Below are 24,450 nucleotides of genomic sequence, written 5' to 3'. Positions count from 1 at the left end.
ACGGCATGTTTCAGAAGACAAGCTGGATTCAGCCGATGGTGTATGTCCTTGCGTTTGTTACCGTCTCCCGGAGCACAGGCACTGTCTCGCTGCAGCCACGCTAGCCACGAGCTTCAGGGCGCCTTACAGCTGCCACATTTGCTAAACAAAAGAAGTTTAAGGGCGGCTCTTTCGAGCGGGCGAGGCGGAACAATAGCTGTCTCACAGCCAGCCACCCGGCCAGGCGGTAGCTCCTTCTGCACGCAGAACCCAGAAGCTACCCTGGGGCCCGCTGGCCCCTTCTGCGGAACCCTTCGGGGGCTTCCTTTGCCCTGTGGAGCCCCGTCCCGCAGCGCACAAACCCGCGCGGCTGGCTTACGCGACTGGGCGGGAAGGCTGGTTAAAACTCACAGCATTGGTTCGTTACTGGTGTGAACCCCCCGCCCCCGATGCTCCGGTCCCTGGAGTTTTAAGCACGTGAGCACACGACGCTGCCTGTTCTCCAAAGACCCCGCAGCCTTTCAGGAGGGAGCCCGCGCGCCAACCTCTCCAGCCAGCTCCACCGGCGAGTCCCTGCTCCGCCCGCGCACCCGAGGAGCCTCCCTCCCCGCGGCGGGGCTCCGCGCCTCGCCACCACCAGCGCCGCGCACAGGACTGTCCGGCAGGCCCGCCGCGGCGCTGGCTCGAGGAGGGATGCTGCGAGGGCAAGAGGCGGCGGAAGGGCGGCAACAGGCGGCGTAGGAGAGCAGGCAGCCCCCGGCGGGACTGGCCGGGCGAAGAGGGGGACCACAGGCGCCCTGGGCAGCGGCTGGGCACCCTCCCTGCCCCGGCTCTGCGCCTGCCCCAGCGCCATGTGACTGACCCGCTCTGTGCAGCCCAGGGCAGAACGTCGGACTCGGTCCCCGGGGCATTGACCCGCCCGCCCAGGCTGACCCCAGGCCCCCTTGTGATCGCTGGGGCTGCCCCCCTCCGCCCGGCCGCCATGCGCTGAGAGCCGCCGGCCCGCAGCCCTGCTCCCATGGGGAGGGGAGCCCAGGCGGCGGCCGCTGGCGCTGTGAGGGCGGCGCCTTGCTTGGCCGGGGCACCATGAAGTCCCTGCTCCTCAGCCGCTTCCTGCTGCTGCTACCCTGGGGGCTCATCGTCATCCTCCTGCTGGACACGGACAGCAGCCGGGCGCCGCCCGCGCCCCCGGCCCGGCCCCCGCAGCAGGCGGGCCCCCGGCGGCCGGCGCTGCCCCCCATCTATGCCATCACCCCCACCTACAGCCGCCCGGTGCAGAAAGCCGAGCTCACCCGCCTGGCCAACACCTTCCGCCAGGTGGCGCGGCTGCACTGGGTCCTGGTGGAGGACGCGGCCCGGCGCAGCGAGCTGGTGAGCCGCTTCGTGGCGCGGGCCGGCCTGCCCTGCACCCACCTGCACGTCCCCACCCCGCGCAGGTACAAGCGGCCCGGCCTGCCCCGCGCCACCGAGCAGCGCAACGCCGGCCTGGCCTGGCTCCGGCAGCGACACCAGCACCTGCCGCCGCCGCAGCCCGGGGTGCTCTTCTTCGCCGACGACGACAACACCTACAGCCTGGAGCTCTTCGAGGAGGTAGGGCGGGTGTCGGGCCCAGGGTGAATCCAGAGCCTGGCACACCCTGTCCACCTGCATGCACCTTAACCCAGTCCAGAGCCTGGCCCCCCGACACCCTGCAAACACTGGCTCCACCCAGTCCTGAGCCAAGCCGTGGTACTCCGACCGCTTCCATTCAGTCCAGAGCTGTGCATCTCCAGCCCCTTGCATGCACCTCCACCTAATCCGGAATCAGCCCCCCCATGCATCTTTAGCCAATCCAGAGCCGTGCACCCTGCCTGCACCTCCACCAGGTGACACCCAGGCCCAGAGAGTCCGCAGCACCACAGACCTTGCATATTCTTCTAACAGCCAATTAACACCCTGACCCTGCATGCACTCTTCCCCAGCCTGCACACAGACACAGTTTTATGCACTGTGCATTCACTTTCAGGAGATCTAGACCTTCAGTACACCCAGACTCATACAGTCCACCTAGTTTTAGGCACAGTGCATGGCCCCTCACCCCAAAGTCATGTGAAGACCTTTCCAAAATCAATATTCCAGCATTCTGCACCCATCTTCCCCCAGACCCAACGTTTCACATATTCCCTTCTCCCAAATTCATGCACTCTGCAAGCATTCAGAGTACCAATGAATTTGTGCTGCTCCTGCTACTGTTACCTTAATCTTAATTCTGCCTTTCAGGAACAGTTCCCCTTTTTTTCCCTTCCCACATCCTGAAGCAGTCACTTGCTCTTTTCTCATTTTCTTGCTGAGATATGCAGAGTTGGATTATATAATGACTTCACTGTGGCTCTGTTAAAACTGGGATAAAAGAGACACCACTGTCTTTGATCTCTTCAGTTCTGGTTGTGTCTCTTTCTTTTGCCCTAGAGGGCAAACTCACATCATGAATCATGGTCCTTTATAATTTAACTTGCCATGAATTACTTTGCTTGGAGTTGCCCACTCTTTTTTGAAGCCTGTCATTGTTCAAAGCAGAAAATCTTTTACATAATGGCTAAACATCTTTTCAGGAGTCTCAGTTGTAAGGGGATGTGTTTTGTCTTTATTCCAGCCACTCCGTGAAGTGCTTGCTCCCTTTCAGTGGGAGTTGGCAAGTGCACAGGGATGAGGGTATCCAGCTTTCTGATTTCCCACTGGCAGGAAGGAGGGATGTTTAATAAGTGGACATAAAACAGCAGAAGAAAGATCATGTATCTTTGACAGATAAAAGAATACCTTGGCAGAAAAACGGGGGAGGAAAAGAGGAAAAAAATAGATTGGCAGACAATGTGCAGGAGTTTTAAAGAGATTGAAATCAGCATACTTCACTGCTTAAAGGTATGAACCTATCAATGTATGATAGTATCCTGTATTTAGCTAGCACTTCACATCCATGGGTGACTTACAATCAGTAGATGGAAACACCCAGTATACAAAGATGTGCAGCAGATAAAGCCTCTAGAGGGAGTTTGTTTTAGAAATGTTGATCAACGCAATTGACTAGTGTTTCGATTTAAAATATATTTTCTTCCCTTTTCAATACATTGACAGGTGCAAGTTCCTCATTTAGCAGAGCTGCTCTAGTTCCTTTTCCAGCGTGAGATGCAGCACTGAAGCTCCTAATTTGAGGACCTTACACTGGAAATGTCATATTCTGTTTTTCTGGGTTATTTTCCTAAACCTCCCTACACCCCCATGGCTGTACTTAGCTCATCAATGCAAAGGAATTCTATGCCTTCATCTTGTTTTAATGATGTCATCTGGGCTCTCTTGGAATTCGGTGCCAGTGTGGTTCATTCCACTGAAGGTTACAACCCAATCCAGAAAATATGCCCCGCTCCCAGCAGTGGCACAGCGGCAAAGTCTGGACACAAATCCTTTCTATAATATACACAGGAAAGAGGAAACACTAAATGAAGAAGTGACAGGGCACACCAGTTGAGTAACTGTTAAGTTTATGCTCAAATAAATTGGTTAGTCTCTAAGGTGCCACTAGTACTCCTTTTCTTGTTAAGAGAAGATGGTCCTGAGTCAGCTTGAATCTTTTTTATTTCCTAGTCCTTTATTTCTAATTTCTGAGGATGATGAAATTAAAAAGGTACAAATTAGCTCCCCAAAGTGCTGGCTGTGAATGCAGGAATGCAAAGGATGAATGAATCTGTAGGGTTAACCTTGAAGATTACAGGCACAACAGGCAATCCATGTTCAATTATTTCTCTTTGCTAACAGGAATGCCAGCCTCTTCACACATGCAGCTAAGAAATTCTAAGCCTCCTTTCAACACGGTTCAGTGCTAAGAAAGAAATGTGTGCTTTGAACAGTCCCATGTTCACAGGGAAACACATTTGTGAGTGAAGCTCTTGCTATGAGATGCAGTAGCAGAAACAAACAAAACAGATCTCAGGGAGAGATTTCAATCTTCAAATATCTACCGAAACAACCCCATTTCTGTTTTCCCTGCAGCACAGATGGGCTCTCGTGGTGAGGGGGAGGTACTGCTGGAACACAGATAATCCTCCCCCCCCCCCCCCCCCCCCCGCCCATATTGATCTGTTGCTCTGTCCAAGCAACTAAAATCCTTTGCAAGTGAGCCTTTCCAAATGCCACAAGCAGAGTGTGCCTTTCTGGTGAGAAGGTGGACCGCATAGCCTTGTTTTCAATCAGGGCATTGGTCAGATTTCTATTTCTCACTGAAAAAACTTCATATTTCTCATTGAAAAACCTTCACTATTTTCATGAGTTCTGACTTGACAATTTTAAAATAAATTTCTGTCTCCCCTTTGGGAATTGATTGAGTAAATTGTGCTCCTCCTCTCCAAGCATGAAGCGGCCAGCCTCAGAACACATCACCTATGACTGAAATCCTGTAGTAATTCCCTTCCTGAAAGTGGCTTAATGGGATGTGAGAGGGAATTTGTTAATGCTTAATGCTGTTTCCTATCCTTCCAGTAGCAACTCTTCTAAATGGTGGTTGCTGAATCGCTAATCCCAAAGGAAACCGGATTTAAGACCTATTGTAGACGAGGAAGGGATTGGGATAGACATGGGACTGGAAGCCAGAAACTCCTGTATTTTAATCCTGCCTTGAGCATGGACTGCCTGTGTGATTTTTGAACAAGTCACAATTACAGCCAGAAAATGACTATGTAAAATTGCTGTCTTATTAAATAGATCTGCATGTGTGTGTTCAGAATCATAGCTGCTGATTTTAGTGACAAAAGTAGGGATGTTTTGGTAATATTTTTCACTCCTGTTAGCACCAGAAAGACCAGAAAGTTCAAACTCTGAAGGGCTTCCAAAACCCCATAGGAGTTTTGCGTCAGTTCACTTTACACTGGTAATGGTTTGCATTGGTGTAGCTCCACTGATGCAATTTTCTCTAATATACTTAAGAGAATGTGAGCCTCTTTAATGAAACATCGCCCTGCAGCAGCTTTATTACTAGAGAAGGTGTACAAGCCAGAAGGAATGCGCTTTATGAAATGCCAGGTTGTTTTTGTCGAGGTGTCAGTTTGAAAAATCTAGTCTCCATTTATGGTATTTTATAATGTGCTCATTATCATATTAGAAATGCACCAGATTTATTTGATATGGAGAGATGTTAAATATTAGAGTTAGTAAGAAAACAGCAACAGTTTTCCTTTACAATTAAAAATAAAATGCAGGGTTTTTTTCTTTTTAATTAAATCTGGAAACAAATATAGACTAACCGTAGTAAACGTGGAACCCCACAGGGCTCTTTGTACTGTGGCCTACACATTTGCCTGTTTCCCCTGGGTGGTGTGGAGCTTAATTTGTTAATAGCCAAAAAATGTGCTCTCCTATTCCAATTAAATGAGGTTGCTCCAAGCAGGTTTTAACTATAGTTTCTGAAGTGGTGCTGAGGATGGTTTGTCCTTAGCTACCCTGCAGCTAAACTTTGATCCCCATTGGTTCCTCTGCATCTTTTGTCAGGAATGAGTATTTTTAACAACTTAGAAGAGGCTTCTGTGAGAGGAGCAGTTGGCCAGTGTTTGGAGTGCTAAGTGATATTATGGCAATAACTGAGAAATTGTTCTCTGGAATAAATGGAGGTCCGGCCTTTAGATGCTCACAACTCTTTTCACTTTAGGATGTAACCTAGAAATTTAGGTCTACAATTTCTCTTTAGTCCAGATAGCTGTGTCAGTATTTATCTATTTATTTTCATAGCCTAGAGACCTAGAAGTTGATTGATTCTTTACCTGAGATGTGGACCACTCATCTACAACCCCATCTCCCATCAAAAGCAATTCCTCCCCCCGCCCCCATTCTGGAAATGTATTTAATTATATGATCAGACAAGATACTCAACAAGAAATTAATTTTCATAGCAAAGCCAGTGGAAGGACTAAAGCCCAACTAACATTTATTTCATGAATTTTATTGAGATTTCAACATGAATCAGTGTGACCTCTCTTTCTTTCTTTCTTTTCTTGTAGGTTGTTTTGAGTGATGCAGTTACACTTTCTGTTGCATTTAGCTCACCCTATGCCTGGATACAAGTAATTTATAATGAAGTGCTAATACTTTGATTTCCAGTTATATACTTTTAGATTTCTAGACAAAAATCTTAGTTAAGACTGAGACTATCTGATCCTGTAATTCTGCCTCCATAGAATGTTAGATTAATAAGTCAAAAACAACAGTTTTTGTGGTTCCAACTCCAACCTCTGCCTTAACTTTTCATATCTCTTCCTGCCCACCTTGTATATATCACTAAGCCAGAGATTCACTTACTCTGCCCTTTCTGTATTTTAAATAATGGGCCATATACTATTACTTTTAAAACCTATATATGTTAAATTTACATGTGCAGATTGGGTGTCCTCCATCAGTTCAGCTAATCTCCTGCTTCTTACTCAGACATACCTGTCAATGAAGACTTCAGTAGGAGGTTGTCCTGCTGAAAGGATACAGGAAAGGGCTTGATGTATGTAGAATCAAATATGCCATCTCAAAATCTGCAGTGTAGTTATAGCCACCTCAGTCCCAGAATATTAGAGAGACAAGGATGGCTGAGGTAATATCTTTTATTGGGCCATCTCTCTTACCAACAGAAGTTCATACAATAAAAGATATTACCCCACCCACAGTGTTCCCTCTAATTTTTCCCATCCATTTGTGGAATGAATTTTGTTATGTGCACCAATATGGAGGTGATGTGTGACACATCACCTCCATATTGGTGCACATAACAAAAGTAATGGGGTGGGGCTGAGGGGTTTGGAGTGTGGGAGGGGGCTCAGGGCTGAAGCAGAGGGTTGGGGTATGTGGGGGTGTGGGCTCTGGGGTGGGGCCAGGGGTGAGGGTTTTGGGGTGCAGGAGGATGCTCTGGAGCTACGGCGGGGAGAGAGAACTCCCCCCAGCTTTCTCCTCGTAGCAGCACCTGGTAGGCGCCCCAGCTGCGGCAGGTCCAGGCCAGGGCTGGGCTGGGGCTGGGGGAGGGGAGGGGCGCCCCAGCCGTGGCAGGTTCTGGCTGGGGCTGGGTTTGGGCTGCCCCTCCCCCAGCTGCAACAGGTCTGAGGCTGAGTTGGGGCTGGGGGAGGGGTGCCCACTCCGTGAGAAATTAGTGAGTGCTGCTCAGCAGCACCAATGGCAGCCAAGCTTCCCCAACCCCCCAGCACCTCTCACCTGCCAGCGGCCCCGCTGACCAACTCCTCCCGCTCCCTCCCAGAGCCTCCTGCCTGCCGCGAACAGCTGTTTAGAAGCATGTAGGAAGCTCCAGGAGGGAAGGGGAGGAGTGGGGATGGGGTATGCTTGGGGGAGGAGGCAGGGAAGGGGCGGAGTGGGGGCAGGAGAAGCAGGGTAGGGACTTGGGTGGAGGGAGGGAGGTTGAGCACCCCTGGCTAGAGAGGAAGTCAGGGCCTCTGGGCGCCCCTCCTTTGGCCGCAGCAGGTCCCAGCTGGGTGGGCTCCCTGAGTGCCTGAGCAGTGCTAAATAGGCTGCTGCGTGGCCGTGCAGCTTACAGAGAGCTTAGCTCACCCACCTTGTCGATTCAAGATATTGTGAAATAACTGATTTTAATAACTGCCTTTCTTCATACTGGGATGTCTTCCCCTTTATTTGTCTTTTGTGGTTATTCTAACCATTAATTTGTTCCCAGACAAAACAACTTTGTTAATCTTGCAATAAAGGATGAAAGAATTTTTCATTTCATTCAAAAACTGCTAAGACTTAAGTAATAGTTCAGGGGTGGGCAAACTTTTTGGCCCGAGGGCCACATCGAGGTGTGAAACTGTATGGAGGGCTGGGTAGGGAAGTCTGTGCCTCCCCAACCAGCCTGGCCCCTGCCCCCTCCCCCTGACTGCCCCCCTCAGAACCCCCCTGCTCCTTGTCCCATGACCGCCCCCTCCCAGGATCCCTGCCCTGGGACCCCACCCCCTATCCAGCCGTCCCCTGCTCCCTGTCCCCTGACTGCCCCCTGCCCCCATCCACACCCCTGCCCCCTGACAGACCGCCCCCCCCCCGGGATTCCTACACACTATCGAACCCCCCTTGTTCCCCATCCCTGACCGCCCCATCCCCAAGAACCTCCGCACCATCCAAACGCCCCTTGTTCCCTGACTGCCCCCGGGACTCCCTGCCCCTTATCCAACCCCCCGCCGCCGCCCCCTCCTTACCATGCTGCTCAGAGCAGCAGGAGCTCACAGCCCCGCCGCCCAGACAGAGCCAGCCGCGCTGCCCACACGGCAGCGTAGCTGCGGGGGAGGGGGCTAGCCTCCCGGGCTAGGACCTCAAAGGCCGGGCTGGACAGTCCCGGCTAATAGTTGGTAGTGTTTTCAAAAGACACTGAAGCTTTCTCTAGGAAGTTCTGATTTATCGTTTTAGTTTATAAACTAACAAAGCAACACACCATATCAACCATTTGACAGTTACCAACTGCCTAGCTAGTTACCCAAACTGCCCCGATGGTCAACTTGAGAACTGTCAGACTCAGACATTGGATCTATCCTTTCACACAGGTTTATTAAAAAGAAGAGTAAGGTACTAAATATTTTATGGTCGCTAATAGGAATGACCTGTTTGATGTCTGGGTTTGTGGTAGTCCTTAGGATGGCACTATGAAGCAGCGTTAAGGTTGGTTGGGTGACCCAAGCTTTGCATTTTACCAATAAAGGTGGGTGGGTGGGTGTGTGTGTGTAAAAACTGGCATCTTATCTGGAATTTCCAGTCAATGCAGTTTGCTGCCTGGGAACCTCCTGGGATTTTAAAAGTATAACAGGATTCCTTGTATGACTTGTATTGTCTGTGGGCACTTTGGTAGCGATGCAGGAAATCTGACAGATTTTGTAAGTCATGCACAAACTGACCTCATTCCTTTCCAGAAAGCCTTCTACACCCATATATGGCTTCCTCGTCCCTATTTCTGGTCCAGGACCTGTTATGACCCCTGTAGCTTTTGCTCTTTTATTCTTCTGGGCAGGACTTACCTGCACCAAAGTGGTTCCCTTGCAGAACCTCATCCCATCAGGAGCATCTGTCTGGACCACGCATGCTTTGCAAAGCCCCTGTCATGCCATGTACATTTTGCAAAGAACCTGCTGGGTTACCTATACTTTACCAAGTGTCTGTCAAAATAATGCATGTATCAAACTGATGTATTATCAAATTTATGTATGTATTTTGTACATTTAAAAAGAGACGTGTTCAGTGCATCTGAATATATACATATATGCAGTACATGTATGTAAAAAGATGCTTGTATCATATACATGGTACATGTTATTTTTAAATGGATTTAAATCATGTTGTCCTTATTTATATCTATATGGGTGATAACACCTTTAAACTGATCCATAATTCATGCATGCATCACTAGCTTCAAAAGTACTACTAGCATCTCTGCTTTTTAGGGACTAAGGCCCTGATCTAATGCCCCTGAAAATCAGTAGGAGCCTTTCCATTGACTTAAATGGATGCTGGATTTAGGCCGTATTTAAGCAGTTACCTTGAAGTTTTGAAGATATGATTAGTCAAAAAATGTTAGGAAAATCTTCTGAAAGGGAATTAAGAGTATATTTCCTAGCCTCCATATCTCTGAAACTGCTTATGTGATTTGCTCCCAGTTTACCAAAAAAAATTTACACTGAATTTTCAGATTAGGCAGGTTTTGTGTCTGCTCTAGTGGAAGCTAGTTCAACTGTAGCTCTGGAAGGACTAGTGTGCCTTCCACTATACGTTTAATGTAATCTGTTATTAACCAGCATAGGTCAGTTGTTAGTGATTTCAGTAGTAGTCAAAAATGGGTTCCTATATAATTGTGTATGGATAAAATGACAGCCAAATGGATTTTTTTAAAAAAGTTTATTAATAGACTTCTACCAGTATTTTTTAAATGTGACTGGTATTATGAAATCTTTGAATCTACAGAATTGGTTGGAAAAAGCAGATTTTTGCTCAGCTCCCTAGTTTTGGGAAACAGTATTTAGCAGCCTAGACAGAATGAAATATTAGCCATCTGTCACTGAGTTTTTTTCTTCATATTAAAAAAACCTTACCTTAAGAAACAATCTAAATATGTTTAGACCACTACTGGGTCAGTAGTGCATTAAATATTTTTCTAATGTGTAGATAAATTTGATACACTTGGGGGTATATGAATGCACACTGATATTAGAGTTAGTCAAGTGATGCCTTTTCTAAATAGTTCAGAATAAACATAAGTTGTGGGGAAAAAAAGCTGGAGTAACTTTAAAAGGAGAGAAACTAGATAACAGTAAAAAAAGGGGGGAGGGATTTGGTGCAGGTATGTAAGGATTTAGGGACCCTATTTTTCAAGATGCTGGACATCCTCAAGAGATGCTGAGCATCCTCAGCTCAAGCTCTTTGGGACCAAATCTTGTCTTCTTATACGTTTATAGTGAAATCCAGACCATTACTAATAATAATTGAGGGTGGCCAGTAGCTCTGAAGAGGCACTTGTTTTCCTTCAGGATCAGGACCTACCAGAACAGCAAAATGAGGAAAGAGAAAGAGGATCTATTAAGTAAGAGTGGGATAATAAACTCAAATAGTAGATATTTGCAAGGGTAGAAAGTCTATGAAATTTAAAGGTTGAGTGCTCTCTTCCACATTTTGCTATATTCATTGTCAAAATATAAGCTGCTGTTTCAGAAGGTTTCTAGTCCTAATTGTAAAGCTAGTTCTGGTGCATGACTGCCTTAGCGAATTTAGAGCAAGACTCTAAATTATAAATATAGTACATATATATTACATTATCCTCATACCTTGCACTTAATCTAAGGCCTTATTTACACAAGAAAATGATACTGATGTGTTCATCAGTTTAGAACCTAAAGTTAAATTAGTGCAGCTCCCTTGTGTGGCTACTCCTTTTGGTTCAAGAGTGTCCTATATCAAGTTAGCTTGAGTCATTAAGGTTTGACTTTGGCTAAATCAATAAAATGCATTTTTAAACTGAAATAAGTGTGTCCACATGAGGGCTGTGCTCTGCTTTAACTAAATCAGTTTTTAAAGTGTTTCTAAAAACTTAGCGCATAGCCAATCTGATAGCTTTCTTTGACAGGGTAACAAGCCTTGTGGATTGGGGGGAAGTGGTAGATATGCCATATCTTGACTTTTGTAAGTCTTCTGGTACTGTCTTGCATGACCTTCTCATAAACAAACTGGGGAAATACAACCTAGATGGAGCTACTATAAGGTGGGTACATAACTGGTTGGAAAACCGTTCCCAGAGAGTAGTGGTTCACAGTCAAGCTTCCCAGGTCTTAATCTTCTTGAGTGACTAATGAAGTGCTATTTTTGGCAAGATAGAGAGAGAGAGAGAGAATGAGAGAGAGAGAGAATCGTTTTTGTTCTCTCTCTGCTTTGTTTTTTTTTATTCTCTCAGCTCTTGGCTTTCGGAGCTTCCTTCCCCCATTATCTGTTCTCTGATTCCCCATTTCCCTCTAATCAGTTGTCCTCATCTTCCTCCATCACGATGCTCTGTCCCTCCCATTTTTACTTTTCCCTTGTTCTTTAGCTATTTTACTCCTCCTCCCCCCATGCTGTTCTTTCTTCTCCTGGCTTTACCCATCCACTTCCTCATTCTTCTTCCTCATATCCTGTCCCTTTTGAAAAAGATTGCCACATTGTGGTTGCCAGCCTTCCAGGATTGTCCTGGAGTCCCCAGGAATTAAAGATCAATCTTTAATTATAGATAATGTCATGTGATGAAACCTCCAAGAATTCAGCCAACCAAAGTTGGCAACCCTATATCACATGTATACTGTGGCTTCAAGTTTTGATTATTCAGATAACAGATGTGCTGCTGTCCATTAAAAATATAGTTAGAGAAACAGTGCAGAATTTTTGTGGTGCAATGTATGGGATTACATTGGTATCTGATAGTCTAATATCTTTAAATTACTCTCTCTGTGCCCTAACACTTGTTAGGGTCAAGCAGAATAGAAAACAAAATGAAATCTCTGATACAGATTGACTTATTAATCCATATGATTTTTCCTACCCTGGTACATGAACAGTGTTCACAACACATCAGCACATTAATGTGTAGTAATACTGAGGCTTATAAGACATTTTGCCACTTCTACTCTCAAATATATCCTGAGACTGTAAAATACTCTACAGTTAGCATTTACACAGCCTTAGATACATTCTTTCACTTTGCGCTAAGGGATTTTTATGTTCTTGGCAGCTACTTAGATTTGTAGAGAGTGACCGAGTATACAGGAAAGAGAACAAAGAAGTGAGATTACAACATAAGGGTGAAATGAATCGGTCTGGAAGTATCTGGTTTCTTTTTCCTCTTTAGGTATTTGGTTAAGCTGTACACACTTAACATCTACACAGGGTTGATGAGTTCCTGAATGAATAAGAGGTGAAGCTTAATGGGCCACCCAGTTCTGCTTCTCTGAGGTCAAGGTACTTCTCGCTTACACTGGGATAAAGGCTTGTCTACATGGAAAGTTATACTAATATAAGATAAGATATGAATTTAAATTATCTCCATGTGTCAACACTATTATTATAAGAGGGTCTTTCTTTTTATTTAGCTTATGTCACTTTGGAAGGGGTTTACACTAATTGGGGAAAGTCATTCTTAAAAGAATAAGAGTATCTGCAGTAGGGTTTATACTGGTATAGTTATACTGGTTTAACTATACCAATTAACTATACTGGTAAAACTTTCCTGTGTAGACATGTTCTAAGAGAGGGCAGGCAGGGCTGGCCTTACCGTGAGGTGAACTGAGGTGGCTGCCTCAGGTGCCAGACTGTGGGGGGGCTGCCACTAGGACCAAAGTGTAGAAAATTGTGTCTGCTGATGGTGCATATGTATTCTCTCTGCTTTAGATGCACAGAGATGGTGGAGTGCTGTGCTGGAGGAAGGAGGGCACAAGAGACAAAACAGGCAGGCAGGAGAAAAGGTGAGAGGGAATAACAGAAGGCAGCAGGAGCTGCAGGGAGAGAGAGAGAAGGAGCCTCTTATGTACCTGTCTAGCACCCTCAGGAGCCTAGACTGATTAATACCAGCTTCTCAGGGAGCTTCCTGTTTCCTGCAGCTTCCCTGAACCCACTTGAGGAGAACGAAAAGAACAGGAGTACTTGTGGCACCTTAGAGACTAACAAATTTATTAGAGCATAAGCTTTCGTGGGCTACAGCCCACTTCATTGGATGCATAGAATGGAACATATAGTAAGAAGATATATACATACAGAGAAGGTGGAAGTTGCCATACAAACTGTAAGAGGCTAATTAATTAAGATGAGCTATTATCAGCAGGAGAAAAAAACTTTTGTAGTGATAATCAAGATGGCCCATTTAGACAGTTGACAGGAAGGTGTGAGGATACATAACATGGGGAAATAGATTCAATATGTGTAATGACCCAGCCACTCCCAGTCTCTATTCAAACCCAAGTTAATGGTATCTAGTTTGCATATTAATTCAAGCTCAGCAGTTTCTCTTTGGAGTCTGTTTTTGAAGCTTTTCTGTTGCAGAATTGCCACCCTTTAGTCTTTCATCGAGTGGCCAGAGAGGTTGAAGTGTTCTCCTACCGGTTTTTGAATGTTATGATTCCTGGCAGTCAACTGAAGTAGTAGGAGCCAGTTAGGCCCTTAAGATGCTGTCATCTTTCCTCACTCAGGCCCTGCTACCAGCCTGCTTATTTGTCCCCTTCAATTGAGTGTTGAGAGCCACTATAGCTGGCACAGAACAGCAGTCATGAGTGAAAGAAGAAAACACCCCTCTGGGTCAGCATTCAGAAAAAGAAAGCAAAGGAAGCTTTTCTATCTAAGCAGGAAGGAGCTCTCCTGAGATGCATAGACACATACGTTCACGGTGAGCCTTCCGACCCCAGTGAGGATGTGAGTGGTGAGGAGATGCCTGATCTTCCAGTTAGTCAGAGTGCAGGTGACCTGGCAGCTACTGCAACATCCCTATCTCCATCTCAAATGGATGTAACCATGCACATTCCTGAAGAAAAATGTAAATCAGAGAAGAGTGTGGTGGAGGCGCAAGAAACAGCTGCTGCTGAGTTTAGTTCCTTAAGTCTAGATGATCCAGGACTGTGGACCCACTTGAGCACTAGCCTGAGGGACTTCCTTGTACTGCTTGGCCACAGCAAGTGAAAAACTTCATGTTCCCCAAAGACAATGAAAATAGAAATTTCCATCCAACACATTATTGAAATCCCCAATGGTGACAAAGTGGAGAGGCTATGGCTTATGTACTCAAAAACCCAGAATGCTGCATCCTGTTTTTGTTGCAAACTCTTCCAGTCTAATGTTCCAGCCACATTGCTTCTACAGGAACAAAGGACTGGAAAAATCTGGCTAGAAATCTGTCATGCCATGAGAAGGCAGCAAATCACCAGAGAGCATTCCATAGGTGGAGAGAGCTTGAGATGAGACTAAGTTTAAAGGCCACCAAAGATGAACATCAAGAGAAGATTGCGTCAGAATCTCTTTACTGGCAAAGTGTTCTGAAAAGGCTCATTGCCATTGTGAGAATGCTTGCTACCTAAAACCTAGCACCGTGTGGCACGTCAGATCAGCTGTATGTGCCAAACAGTGGAAACTTCCTTAAAATTGTGGAGCTGATGGCTGAGTTTGATGCTGTACTCCAGGAGCATCTAAGAAGAGTCACCACCGAAGAAATGTACACACACCAGTACCTTGGAAAAACAATTCAAAATGAGATCATAGAGTTACTGGCAACAAAAGTCAAACAGAAGATTGTGGCAGATCTGAAGTCAGCAAGATATTACTCTGTTATTCTGGACTGCACACCTGACATCAGCCATACGGAACAAATGACTTTAATGGTGCATTTTGTAACAACAATAGAACCTAGTGAAAATGTCCCTGCAATGGTGACAGTCAGAAAGCATTTTCTAGAATTTATTGACATTGATGATACTACAGGAGCTGGTATGACAAATGTGCTTCTTAAAAAGCTGGAAGATACAGGAATTAAACCTTTTTTTGTCCCATGCAGTTCTCATTCATTGAATTTGGTGGTCAATGATGTAGCATCAGCTTCTAGTGATGCTGCTGAATTTTTTAATGTAATTCAGAGCACCTATGTATTTTTCTCTGCATCAACTCATCGATGCCAAATTTTGAAGCAACATCTGGGAACATCTTCTCTGACACTGAAACCACTAAGTGCCACACAATGGGAAAGTCGAGTGGAGGCGAGAAAGCCTATCAAACACCAAATTGGAAAGATAGATGATGCCATAGTTGCCATTATGGAGGATAATGCTGTGACAGGAACTGTTTGTGGGAGAACAGTGGCAGAGAGAAATAGAATTACCAGAAACATACATAACTTCAAATTTCTGTGTGGCTTAGTGTTGTGGCATGACATAGTGTTTGAAATAAATGTTGTAAGCAAGAGAGTCCAAGGTGTTGACCTTGATATATCTGGAGCAATGGAACAAGTGGACAAAGCAAAGTCATATCTATGGTCTTACCGGTCAGATGAGGGATTTCAAAACATTCTGAAGAGTGCAGAGCAGTTGGTAGAGGAACTTCACACTGAAGGTATTTTCCCACCCATTCAAGAATACGAGAGTCACCAAAGAAGAAGACATATTGATTACAAGGCACGGGATAATCCCATAAGAGACCCCAAACAACAATTCAAAGTTGAATTCTTTAACCAGGTGCTAGATTGTGCAATACAGTCAGTTCAAGAACGTTTCATGCAGCTCAAGGAACACAGCAGTATATCTGGGATGTTGTATGGTATTCCAAAACTCCTCACTATACCTGAAGAAGACCTACATCAGCAATGCAGGGCACTAGAGACAGTGTTGACACAGGATGACATGCGCGATATTGATGCGAGTGATTTAGGTGATGAACTCAAAGCCCTTTCAAGATACATTTCAGCCGGATCAACTCCAAGGGCTGTTCTGGAATATATGTGCACAAATAAGATGACCACCCTCTTTCCAAATGTTTTTGTTGCTCTGCGCATACTTCTAACACTTCCTGTAACAGTTGCCAGTGGAGAACGCAGCTTCTCCAAGCTGAAGTTAATAAAAACACATCTACACTCCACAATGACACAGGAGAGGCTGGTCGGCCTTGCAACCATCTCAGTAGAGCATGAGCTGGCCCAGATTGTGGATAGTCAGCAGGAAGCAATTCAAATCTTTGCAACCAAGAAGGCATGGAAAGCACTACTTTGATTATTCAAACAGATAAAAATGCCAGTGTTTACTATGCAGAGAAGAAAAGTTACATTTGCTGTTCAGGTGTTTGAAAGTTAAGTGTTACTTAAAAGTTTTGAACAAGGCATTTTAAGTTGTTAGTTCTCCTTCATTGGGGTAGGTAGCAGAGCAGTACCATGAGAGGAGAAGAACAGGAAGAAGGCAGAATTGAGACATTTCGAAGTTTTGGCCCAAGCGAAGGGGCTTAGGGGCATCATTTGAGTACCCCGCCTCAGGTGCCAAAATGTTGTGGGCTGGCCCTGAGGGCAGGATCCAGCCCTGCACCTGTATGCACATTTTGTGACATTAGATCCAATATGTGTACATGTTACAATGTATATATTTTTACAAAGAGCTCAAGAAATGGGTGTAATGTTGAAACCACAGCTACCGAACCACTTCATGTTTTGCAGTCTTGAAGTAGTCCAAGTGATTTTTGTGCACTAAATATTTAAAAGAAGATAGTAATTAATGTTGTGAACTTTCCATTTCACCCCACAGAGCAGTAAAAGACCAGGAAAAAATGACAGCAAACAAAAAGGCCTTAAACAGGAAAAATATAGTACAGACCCATTTACGCATGAATCCGCTTAAAGCGCGGTAGCGCCATGCTTCCCAGTGCTACCTATTTAACACGCAAGACTCAGGAACTTGCAATGTAGCGCTACAGATTTGCTCACTAACTCTCTGACATAGAAATCGACAGGAAGTGCGGAGCGGAAACGTATTGTACATCTTTACTGATATTGGTAAAGACGTATCACGCACACTTAATCATTGTCCCGCTAGTAGTTTTATTTATATATATATATACACACACACACACTACATTAGAAAATTTTAACCGTAGGCCTAATATAATGGCAGAGGGCATGCCTCAGCGTTCCTACACTGTAGAAGAAAAACTAGCTGCAACAGATTGAGTAAATAGCGGAGAAACCCAGGCCAAAGTTTCAAAAGCTATTGGGATTGCTGAATCTACTCTCCGAGGATGGCTAAAAAACGCATCTAAACTGAATAGCTTTGTACAAAATATCGATTCTGCCGTGGGGCTTAAGTGAAAATGTGTGCGCTATTCAGCAAAACCCACAATAGACAAAGCTATGTGCACGTGGTTTGCTCAGGAAAGGCTGAAAGGAATGCCGCTAAGTGGTCCAATTCTTCAAGCGCAGGCGACAAAATTTGGAAATTTAATGGGGGATGAATCATTCCAAGTCAGTAAGGGGTTTAAAGGTCGTTTTAAAAAGCATCATGGCATAGCGCCGATATCGATTTCTGGAGAAAGCCGATGGGCCGATGAATTGGCTGCGAACACGTTTCCCACCAAGTTAAAATCTGTTTTACAAAATGAAGACTACCATGAAAAACAACTTTATAATTGTGATGAAACAGTTTTATTTGCAAAACTGCTATCTGATAAGACTTTAGCCTTTAATTACGAGACACAGAAAACAGCTAGATTTAAAAAGATAAAAGATCTTGTGACTCTTCTTTTTTGTAGTAATAAGATGGGCAGCCATAAGCTTGCCCCTCTTCTTGTTGGCTGCTTTCATAACCCTAGCTGCTTTAATCACCTCAGTAGAGCCAAACTGCCAATAATATACGCTAACAGCGAAAATGCTTGGATGACGAGACACATTTTTGATGACTGGTTCCACAGCAGCTTTGTTTCAGCTGTTTGTAAGCATGTGCAGTCGAAGAAACTCGATGCCAAAGCACTTTTGCTACTTGACAATTGTCTAGCCCATCCTCCAGCTGAATCACTGGTATCGAGCAATGGAAAAATTTGAGTGCTATACCTACCATTCAACACAACATCAAAAATTCAACCTTTTAGACTAGGGCATTATTCAGAATTTTAAAAACAATTATTGACGGGAGCTGATTTCGGCAATCATGTCATGCACGTCTTTAGGCATTTCCGAATTCCTGAAACAATTAAACATGAAGGAAATTATTTATTTAGTTAAAAAAGCTTGGGACAGAGTAAAACAAAAGCCCATTGAAAACTGCTGGATGAAGGCTCTTGGTGATGCTTTTTCTGTCAAAGATGGCTCAGACTTGGAAAACTCCAGCAGTGGCACTGATTCAGAGCCAGACTTCGAAGGATTTTTGAAAGAAGACGTCCTACAAACACGCATGCAGACAAAAGAGGATAAAGGTAAACTTCTCTTTCAAATGATAAAACAGGGGTTGGCAACCGACGGCACACAAGCCAATTTTTAATGGCACGCTGCTGCCTGCCGGGTCTCAGCTGCCGGCCCTACTCAGCCTGCTGCCAAACCCAGGCCAGCAGAGGGCTGAGTGGGGCCGGCGGCTGGGACTCCGGCAGGGAGCAGTGTGCCGTTAAAAATTCTGCCTGCCCCGGCCCGCTCTTCTCCGCCTCTCCCCTACGTATGACAATAGTTTAGTTATATAATATATAGACTTCTAGAGATAGAGACCTTCTAAAAAACATTAAAATGTATTACTGGCACGCGGAACCTTAAATTAAAGTGGATAAATGAAGCCTCGGCACACCACTTCTGAAAGGTTGCCAACCCCTGTGATAAAAGATTTTAGTTTGGATACGTCACCAGAAATCATTACCAAGTGGCTGGAAATGGATGAAGATTGCCCGACTTCAGAATTTCTGTCCGAGGAAAAAATATTAACGCGCTGCGAGGCTATGTTGGACTGCAAAAGTGATGGCGAGAATTCTAATAATGCAGGCCTAAATGACAATGATGAGGACGTTGAAAAGGTCAAAATTTCACCCACAGAAGCCCTTAGTGCTGTAGAAACTGTTGTAAGATTTATGGAGAGCAAAATGTGGAAAATATCGAAATCATTCATCTGCGGTGAATGACAGACTTCATAAGAAAGAAAAAAATGTGAGCCAGAAAGAGCGGAAAATAACAGCTTTTTTTTCTAAGTGAATCATAGACACTTTTTTCAGCATGGTCCTCTTAACCAGCAGTCTGTTAACACATGGTCGTGATGGCTTGACTCCCGATATCCGCGCATAAACGGGTCTGTACTGTAGTTAAAAGGAAACCAATAACCCATGTTGGAACTTGGACACTAGACAAACGTAAAGGGTTAGAAAAAAAGGTTTTGTGTCCATTTTGAAAAGTGTTTTTTTTTTTTTAAGATGTAGAAAGAAGACCTGAAAGATAAGGCTTGCTTATTTTTAGTCTACTAGTATTTTCACCTTTGGATATATAAGCAATGTCAGTCTGATCTTCTGGTTTTGCTGAAGGAGCTTGGGAGCCTAGAGGAGGGGTATTATGAGCTCTCTGGAGTGTGGGGTGATGGGTGATCACTTGTTACCGAGCATGATCATCTTCCATGGGAGTTATGGGTCCTCAGGTGGCTAATAAGGCCAATCTTTGAACCACAAGCTCTATTACAATGAGAGCAGATGTTTTCAGGCTCAGCAGGAGGCTGTTGACCATGACTGGAAGCCATTCTCTCCTTCCTCCTGCGCAGTGTGGGGTACTGAATCTTTAACAACAGCTTTCTTTCTCTAGAGTGTCCTGTGGATATTGGAGTTAAAAAGCTGTTAGTAAAAACAAACAAAAGTTTTAAATGTCTGGGAAAAGACTAATTGTAAGGGGAAGGATTTTAAGACCTTGTCTACACTTGAAGCATGAACTGGTTTAACTAAATCAATATAAAAATCAATCTTGCTAAACCAATGCAAACCCCGAATGTAGATTCATTTAAATGGAGTTATCCTTGCTTAAATTGGGACTGACTTAAGCTCAGGTACAGTGTAGGGTTGTGCCAGTTTAACAAGACTGATTTTTAACTTGATTTTGTTAGATTGGTGAACTTTTCTGGGAAAGACAATGTCTTAGGCAATCTCTGGTGATGCCATAATGTCCATAGCTTTCCAGTAACAATAGAATCTTACAGGGTAGACAAGACCTACATTTCTAGGGTGAAATCTGGCTTCACTGGACTTAGTGGCAGAACTCATACCTCTGATGTCAAACATGATTGCAATCAGTGTTAAAATTAATGGTTATAATCTATTTAGGAAGGATAGAGTGCCATTCCCCCTACCCTTTTGCCCACTTAGTGTCAAAAATAGAATTAACTGTTTTAGCCACTGATAACTTGGAAGAAAATGGTCTTGAATGCTTATGGATCAATGTCCTAACATATAATGAACAAGATACGGTATTAGTTGGTGTCTGCTACAAACCACCAAATCACTTGAGAGAGTAGGACAGCAGGCTCCTTACACTCCTGTCTATAATGTGTAGGGGAAAAAAAGCCATGTGATCATGGGCGACTTCAGCTTGAGTGACACATGCTGGAGGTCTCATGTTGGCAGTACTAAAACATCTTTGGAATTTCTAAATATTATACATGACAATTCCTAACTAAAAGCGTTGTCTCCAGCACAGGGAAGTTCTATATTAGACCCTATCTTAATAGATAAAGAGGAACTGATCACAGAGCTAAAGTTTTTAATGGTAACATTGGTCAATGATCCTGATTTAATGACATTTTGTTATGTGCAAACAGAAGAAAGTCTAGACCAGTGATATATAGATGTAGTACTTTAAAAGGGCAAATTGCACAAAGATGAAGACAACTCTGAGCCAGAGCAGTTGGGAGGAAGAATTTAATCAGAAAAATGTGAATGATAATTGGGAATTGTTTAAGAACACTTATGAGATGCCCCAGAAGTCACAATCAAGGAAGAATGCCTCATTGTTTAGAGGGGAATTGAGGTCAGCTATAAAAATATAAAAGAAAGAGAAAAATGATAGTATTGAATATAAATTAGAAGTGAGGAATTGTAGAAAATGGATAAGGGAAGCAAATGTACACAAGGAAAAATCTACGGCCAGCAGAGTTAGACAATAAGAACGAGGTTTTTTTTAATATATTAGGGAGAAAAAAGAATCCTAACAATATTATTGGCCTATTACTAGATGGAAATGTTAGGATTATAGATGATAATGCTGAAGTGTTCAGTAAGTATTTCTGTTTTGTATTTTGTAAAAAAAACAGATGATGTAGTCATATCATGATAACACTCTTTCCATTCCACTAGTATCTTATGAGGATGTTAAACTGCAGCTATTAAATTTAGATGTTTTTAAGTCAGAAGGTTTGGATAACCTGTATCCAAGAGTTTTAAAAGAGCTGGACGAGTAGCTCACTGGACTATTAATATTGATTTCTTTAATAATAAAGAATTAAAGGATGGAAATATAATTAATGCCAATCAACATGGGTTTTTTGGGAAATAGAGCCTGTCAAACGAACTTGTTTTTTTGTAAATGAGATTGTACATTTGCGTGATAAAGGTCATAGTGTGATGTAATATTCTTAGACTTCTATAAGGTATATGACTTGGTATTGCATGACATTTTGATGTAAAAAAAGAAAGATATCAAATTAACATGTCAGCCAATAAATGGATTAAAAGCTAGCTAACTAGCTAATTACAAAAAAATTGTAAATGAGGAATCATTGAATGGGTGTGTTTTTAGTAGGATCCCGCAGGGATTGGTTCTTGTCCCTACACTTTTTAATACTTTTATTAATGACCAGGAAGAAAACAAATTAATCACTGATAAAATTTGCAGATGACACACAAATTTGGGGAGTGGTAAATAATGAAAAGGACAGGTCACTGATATAGAGCCATCTGAATTTTGCTTGGTAAGATGGGCGTAAGCAGCAATATGCATTTTAATATGGCTAAATGTAAATATATACATCCCGGAACAAAGAATGTTGGCCATATTTGCAGGATGGGGGACTCCATTCTGGGAGGCAGTGACTCAAAAAGATTTGGAGGTCATGGTGGATAATCATCTTAACATGAGCTCCCAGTGTGACGCTGTGGCTAAAAGGGCTCATGCAATGCTGAGAAGCATAAACAGGGGAATCTCAAGTATGAGCAGAGAGGTTATTTTACCTTTGTATTTGACACTAGTGTGATCACTGCTGGAATACAATTCTTGTGTCCACAGTTTGAGAATGTTGATAAATTGGAGGGATTCAGGGAAGAGCTACTAGAATGATTATGAAAGGATTAGGAACATACCTTTTAGAGGTAGAGACTGAGCTCCTTGAATCTTTAACTTAACAAAGAGGAGGCTAAGGGGGGTCTTGATTACAGTCTATAAGTACCTACATGGTGGGCAGATATTTAATAATGGGCTTTTCAGCCTAGCAGAGAACGGTCTAACACAATCCAGTGGCTGGAAATTGAAGCTAGACAAATTCAGACTGGAAATAAGGTGTACGTTTTGTAACTGTGGGAGTAATTAACCTTTCAAACAACTTACTGAGGTTTGTGGTGGATTCTCCATCCCTGACAATTTTTAAATAAAGATTGGATGTTCGTCTCAAAGATATGCTCTAGGAATTATTTTGGGGAAGTTCTATGGCCTATGTTATATGGGAGGTCAGACTAGATTATCATAATGGGCCCTTCTGGCCTTGGAAACTATGCATCCATGAAAGGAAAACATCATTCCCACTATTTTATTTTTCTTCCAAAAATTAAAACTGGCCATTTTTTAGGCACCATGTGGGGGTGGCAGGAAGGCACAAGCCCAATTTTGTTGTCCTCTACAGGCCACTTTTTAACACATCTAAACATACTTATTGTGCAATCCTCATAAGACAGGCGTTTGTGTATGTGCACTTCCAGTCAGAATCAGGATTTATTTCTCTTCCAGAGTCTGTTACTGGCTTCTAGATACAATATATTCTGATATAGACCTCAAAGTTGCATGTATGTTTTTATAAATGACTGTATTTTACAGACTGTAAAATAAACATTCCATTCTACCCTGATGGGCTTCTGCAGTCATGATGCAAGTGCATTAAGGATTTATAGAAAGAAACACGTTAAAACAACAAAACATCTTTCCAGAGAAAAAATCTACCACAGACGTCTGTGCTTTTCTTTACTGAGGAAGAGATTATATAGGGTTTTTGTGTTTGTTTTTTGTTTTGTTTTTTTTAGGTGCTTCATATCTTAAGCAACACTGTATTAACAACCTTATTTCTCTCAGGATATTCCCAGTAGACTTGAAGTGACTAGACATCTGAAGAACTAGCTGGCAGTGAGAGAACTTTGGGGCACATATAGCCTCGGAATACCAACTCTCTAGGGTTGAAATCTGGAAACACTGACTCTGTTGTAAACACCTTGTGGTGACTGGAAATGTCTAGGTTTTGCTTCCCCCATTTACAAAAAAAGCACAGCCTGCTGAGAAAACTTAAGTGAAATCACCCTGTGCCTCCTCCTTCTTGCAGATGCGTACAACCCGCAAAGTATCCGTGTGGCCTGTGGGACTAGTGGGAGGTCGACGGTATGAGCGCCCTGTAGTGGAAAATGGGAAAGTTGTTGGCTGGTATACTGGCTGGAGAGCAGACCGGCCGTTTGCCATTGATATGGCAGGTAAGTACCGATAAAGTAGTTCTATAGGATATATGAACACAATGTCCTGTTTGTACTCATGAACAGGCCTAAAGCGTGTGTTTGCTTTTGAAGTGGTCATCCTTAAAATGAGAACAACTCTGAAAATTTCCATTGTTTCCTGTGGAGTTCTTGATTCTGTAGGTAGGAATATTGCTCAAAATGGTTACATCTTTTAAAACAGCAGAACTTTTGAAGTGCAGTAATTATACACAGCCCTTCTGGTTTTAAATATCCTACAAGTCTTGGCATGCACATTTTCTCCAATTAAATAGTTCTTTGATAATAACACAATATACTGTAATTTGCTTTAATTTTGTGTGATAATTTCGCTTTTATGTTTGATTAAATTGTCTGTAAATCATTTAATTTTGCAGGAAGCCAATGTATTTCATTGTGTGATCAACACACACTATGCAGTATAAATGTAGACACTTTGTAAAGCTCATGTTGTAAAATGCTACTTTATCATGAAATGATTCATTTTCTGTTGGTTCTGTGAAATGATGACCGTGATAGCTGTAGATGGATATGGTTGAAACACCGGGCTTAGGGGAAAAATCACTGACAACTTTAGCCAGCTAGATAAAGGCAGAAAAGCTTTAAAATTGATCTCATCCATCTTCTACTGTGAAGTTAGCACACCACATAGCTGTGCCTAGCTGTCAGCCCATGCTTGGCCAGTCTTTTGTGTATAAATCTCAACTGCCAACAGAATCTCCTGTGTGCAGAATTCTGACTTTTGATATAGCAGTCTTCCAGCAT

At 43.5% G+C, this 24,450-nt stretch overlaps 1 protein-coding gene across 1 annotated transcript in view; it reads left to right on the top strand.

The window, feature by feature from the left end:
- The first annotated feature begins 1,065 nt into the window (after positions 1-1,065).
- The window catches only part of B3GAT2 (beta-1,3-glucuronyltransferase 2), a 59,725-nt gene continuing 36,340 nt past the window's right edge, over positions 1,066-24,450 (top strand). The window contains exons 1-2 of the mRNA XM_077811608.1: positions 1,066-1,569; positions 23,523-23,667. Of these exons, the coding sequence (XP_077667734.1) occupies positions 1,066-1,569; positions 23,523-23,667 (649 nt within the window). The remainder of the gene's footprint in view (positions 1,570-23,522; positions 23,668-24,450) is intronic.

Source organism: Eretmochelys imbricata, chromosome 3 (genome assembly GCF_965152235.1).
Source record: "Eretmochelys imbricata isolate rEreImb1 chromosome 3, rEreImb1.hap1, whole genome shotgun sequence".
Classification (NCBI taxonomy): Eukaryota; Metazoa; Chordata; order Testudines; family Cheloniidae; genus Eretmochelys; species Eretmochelys imbricata.
Note: the sequence above shows the minus strand (reverse complement) of the source record. Positions and strands in the feature narration are given on the sequence as shown.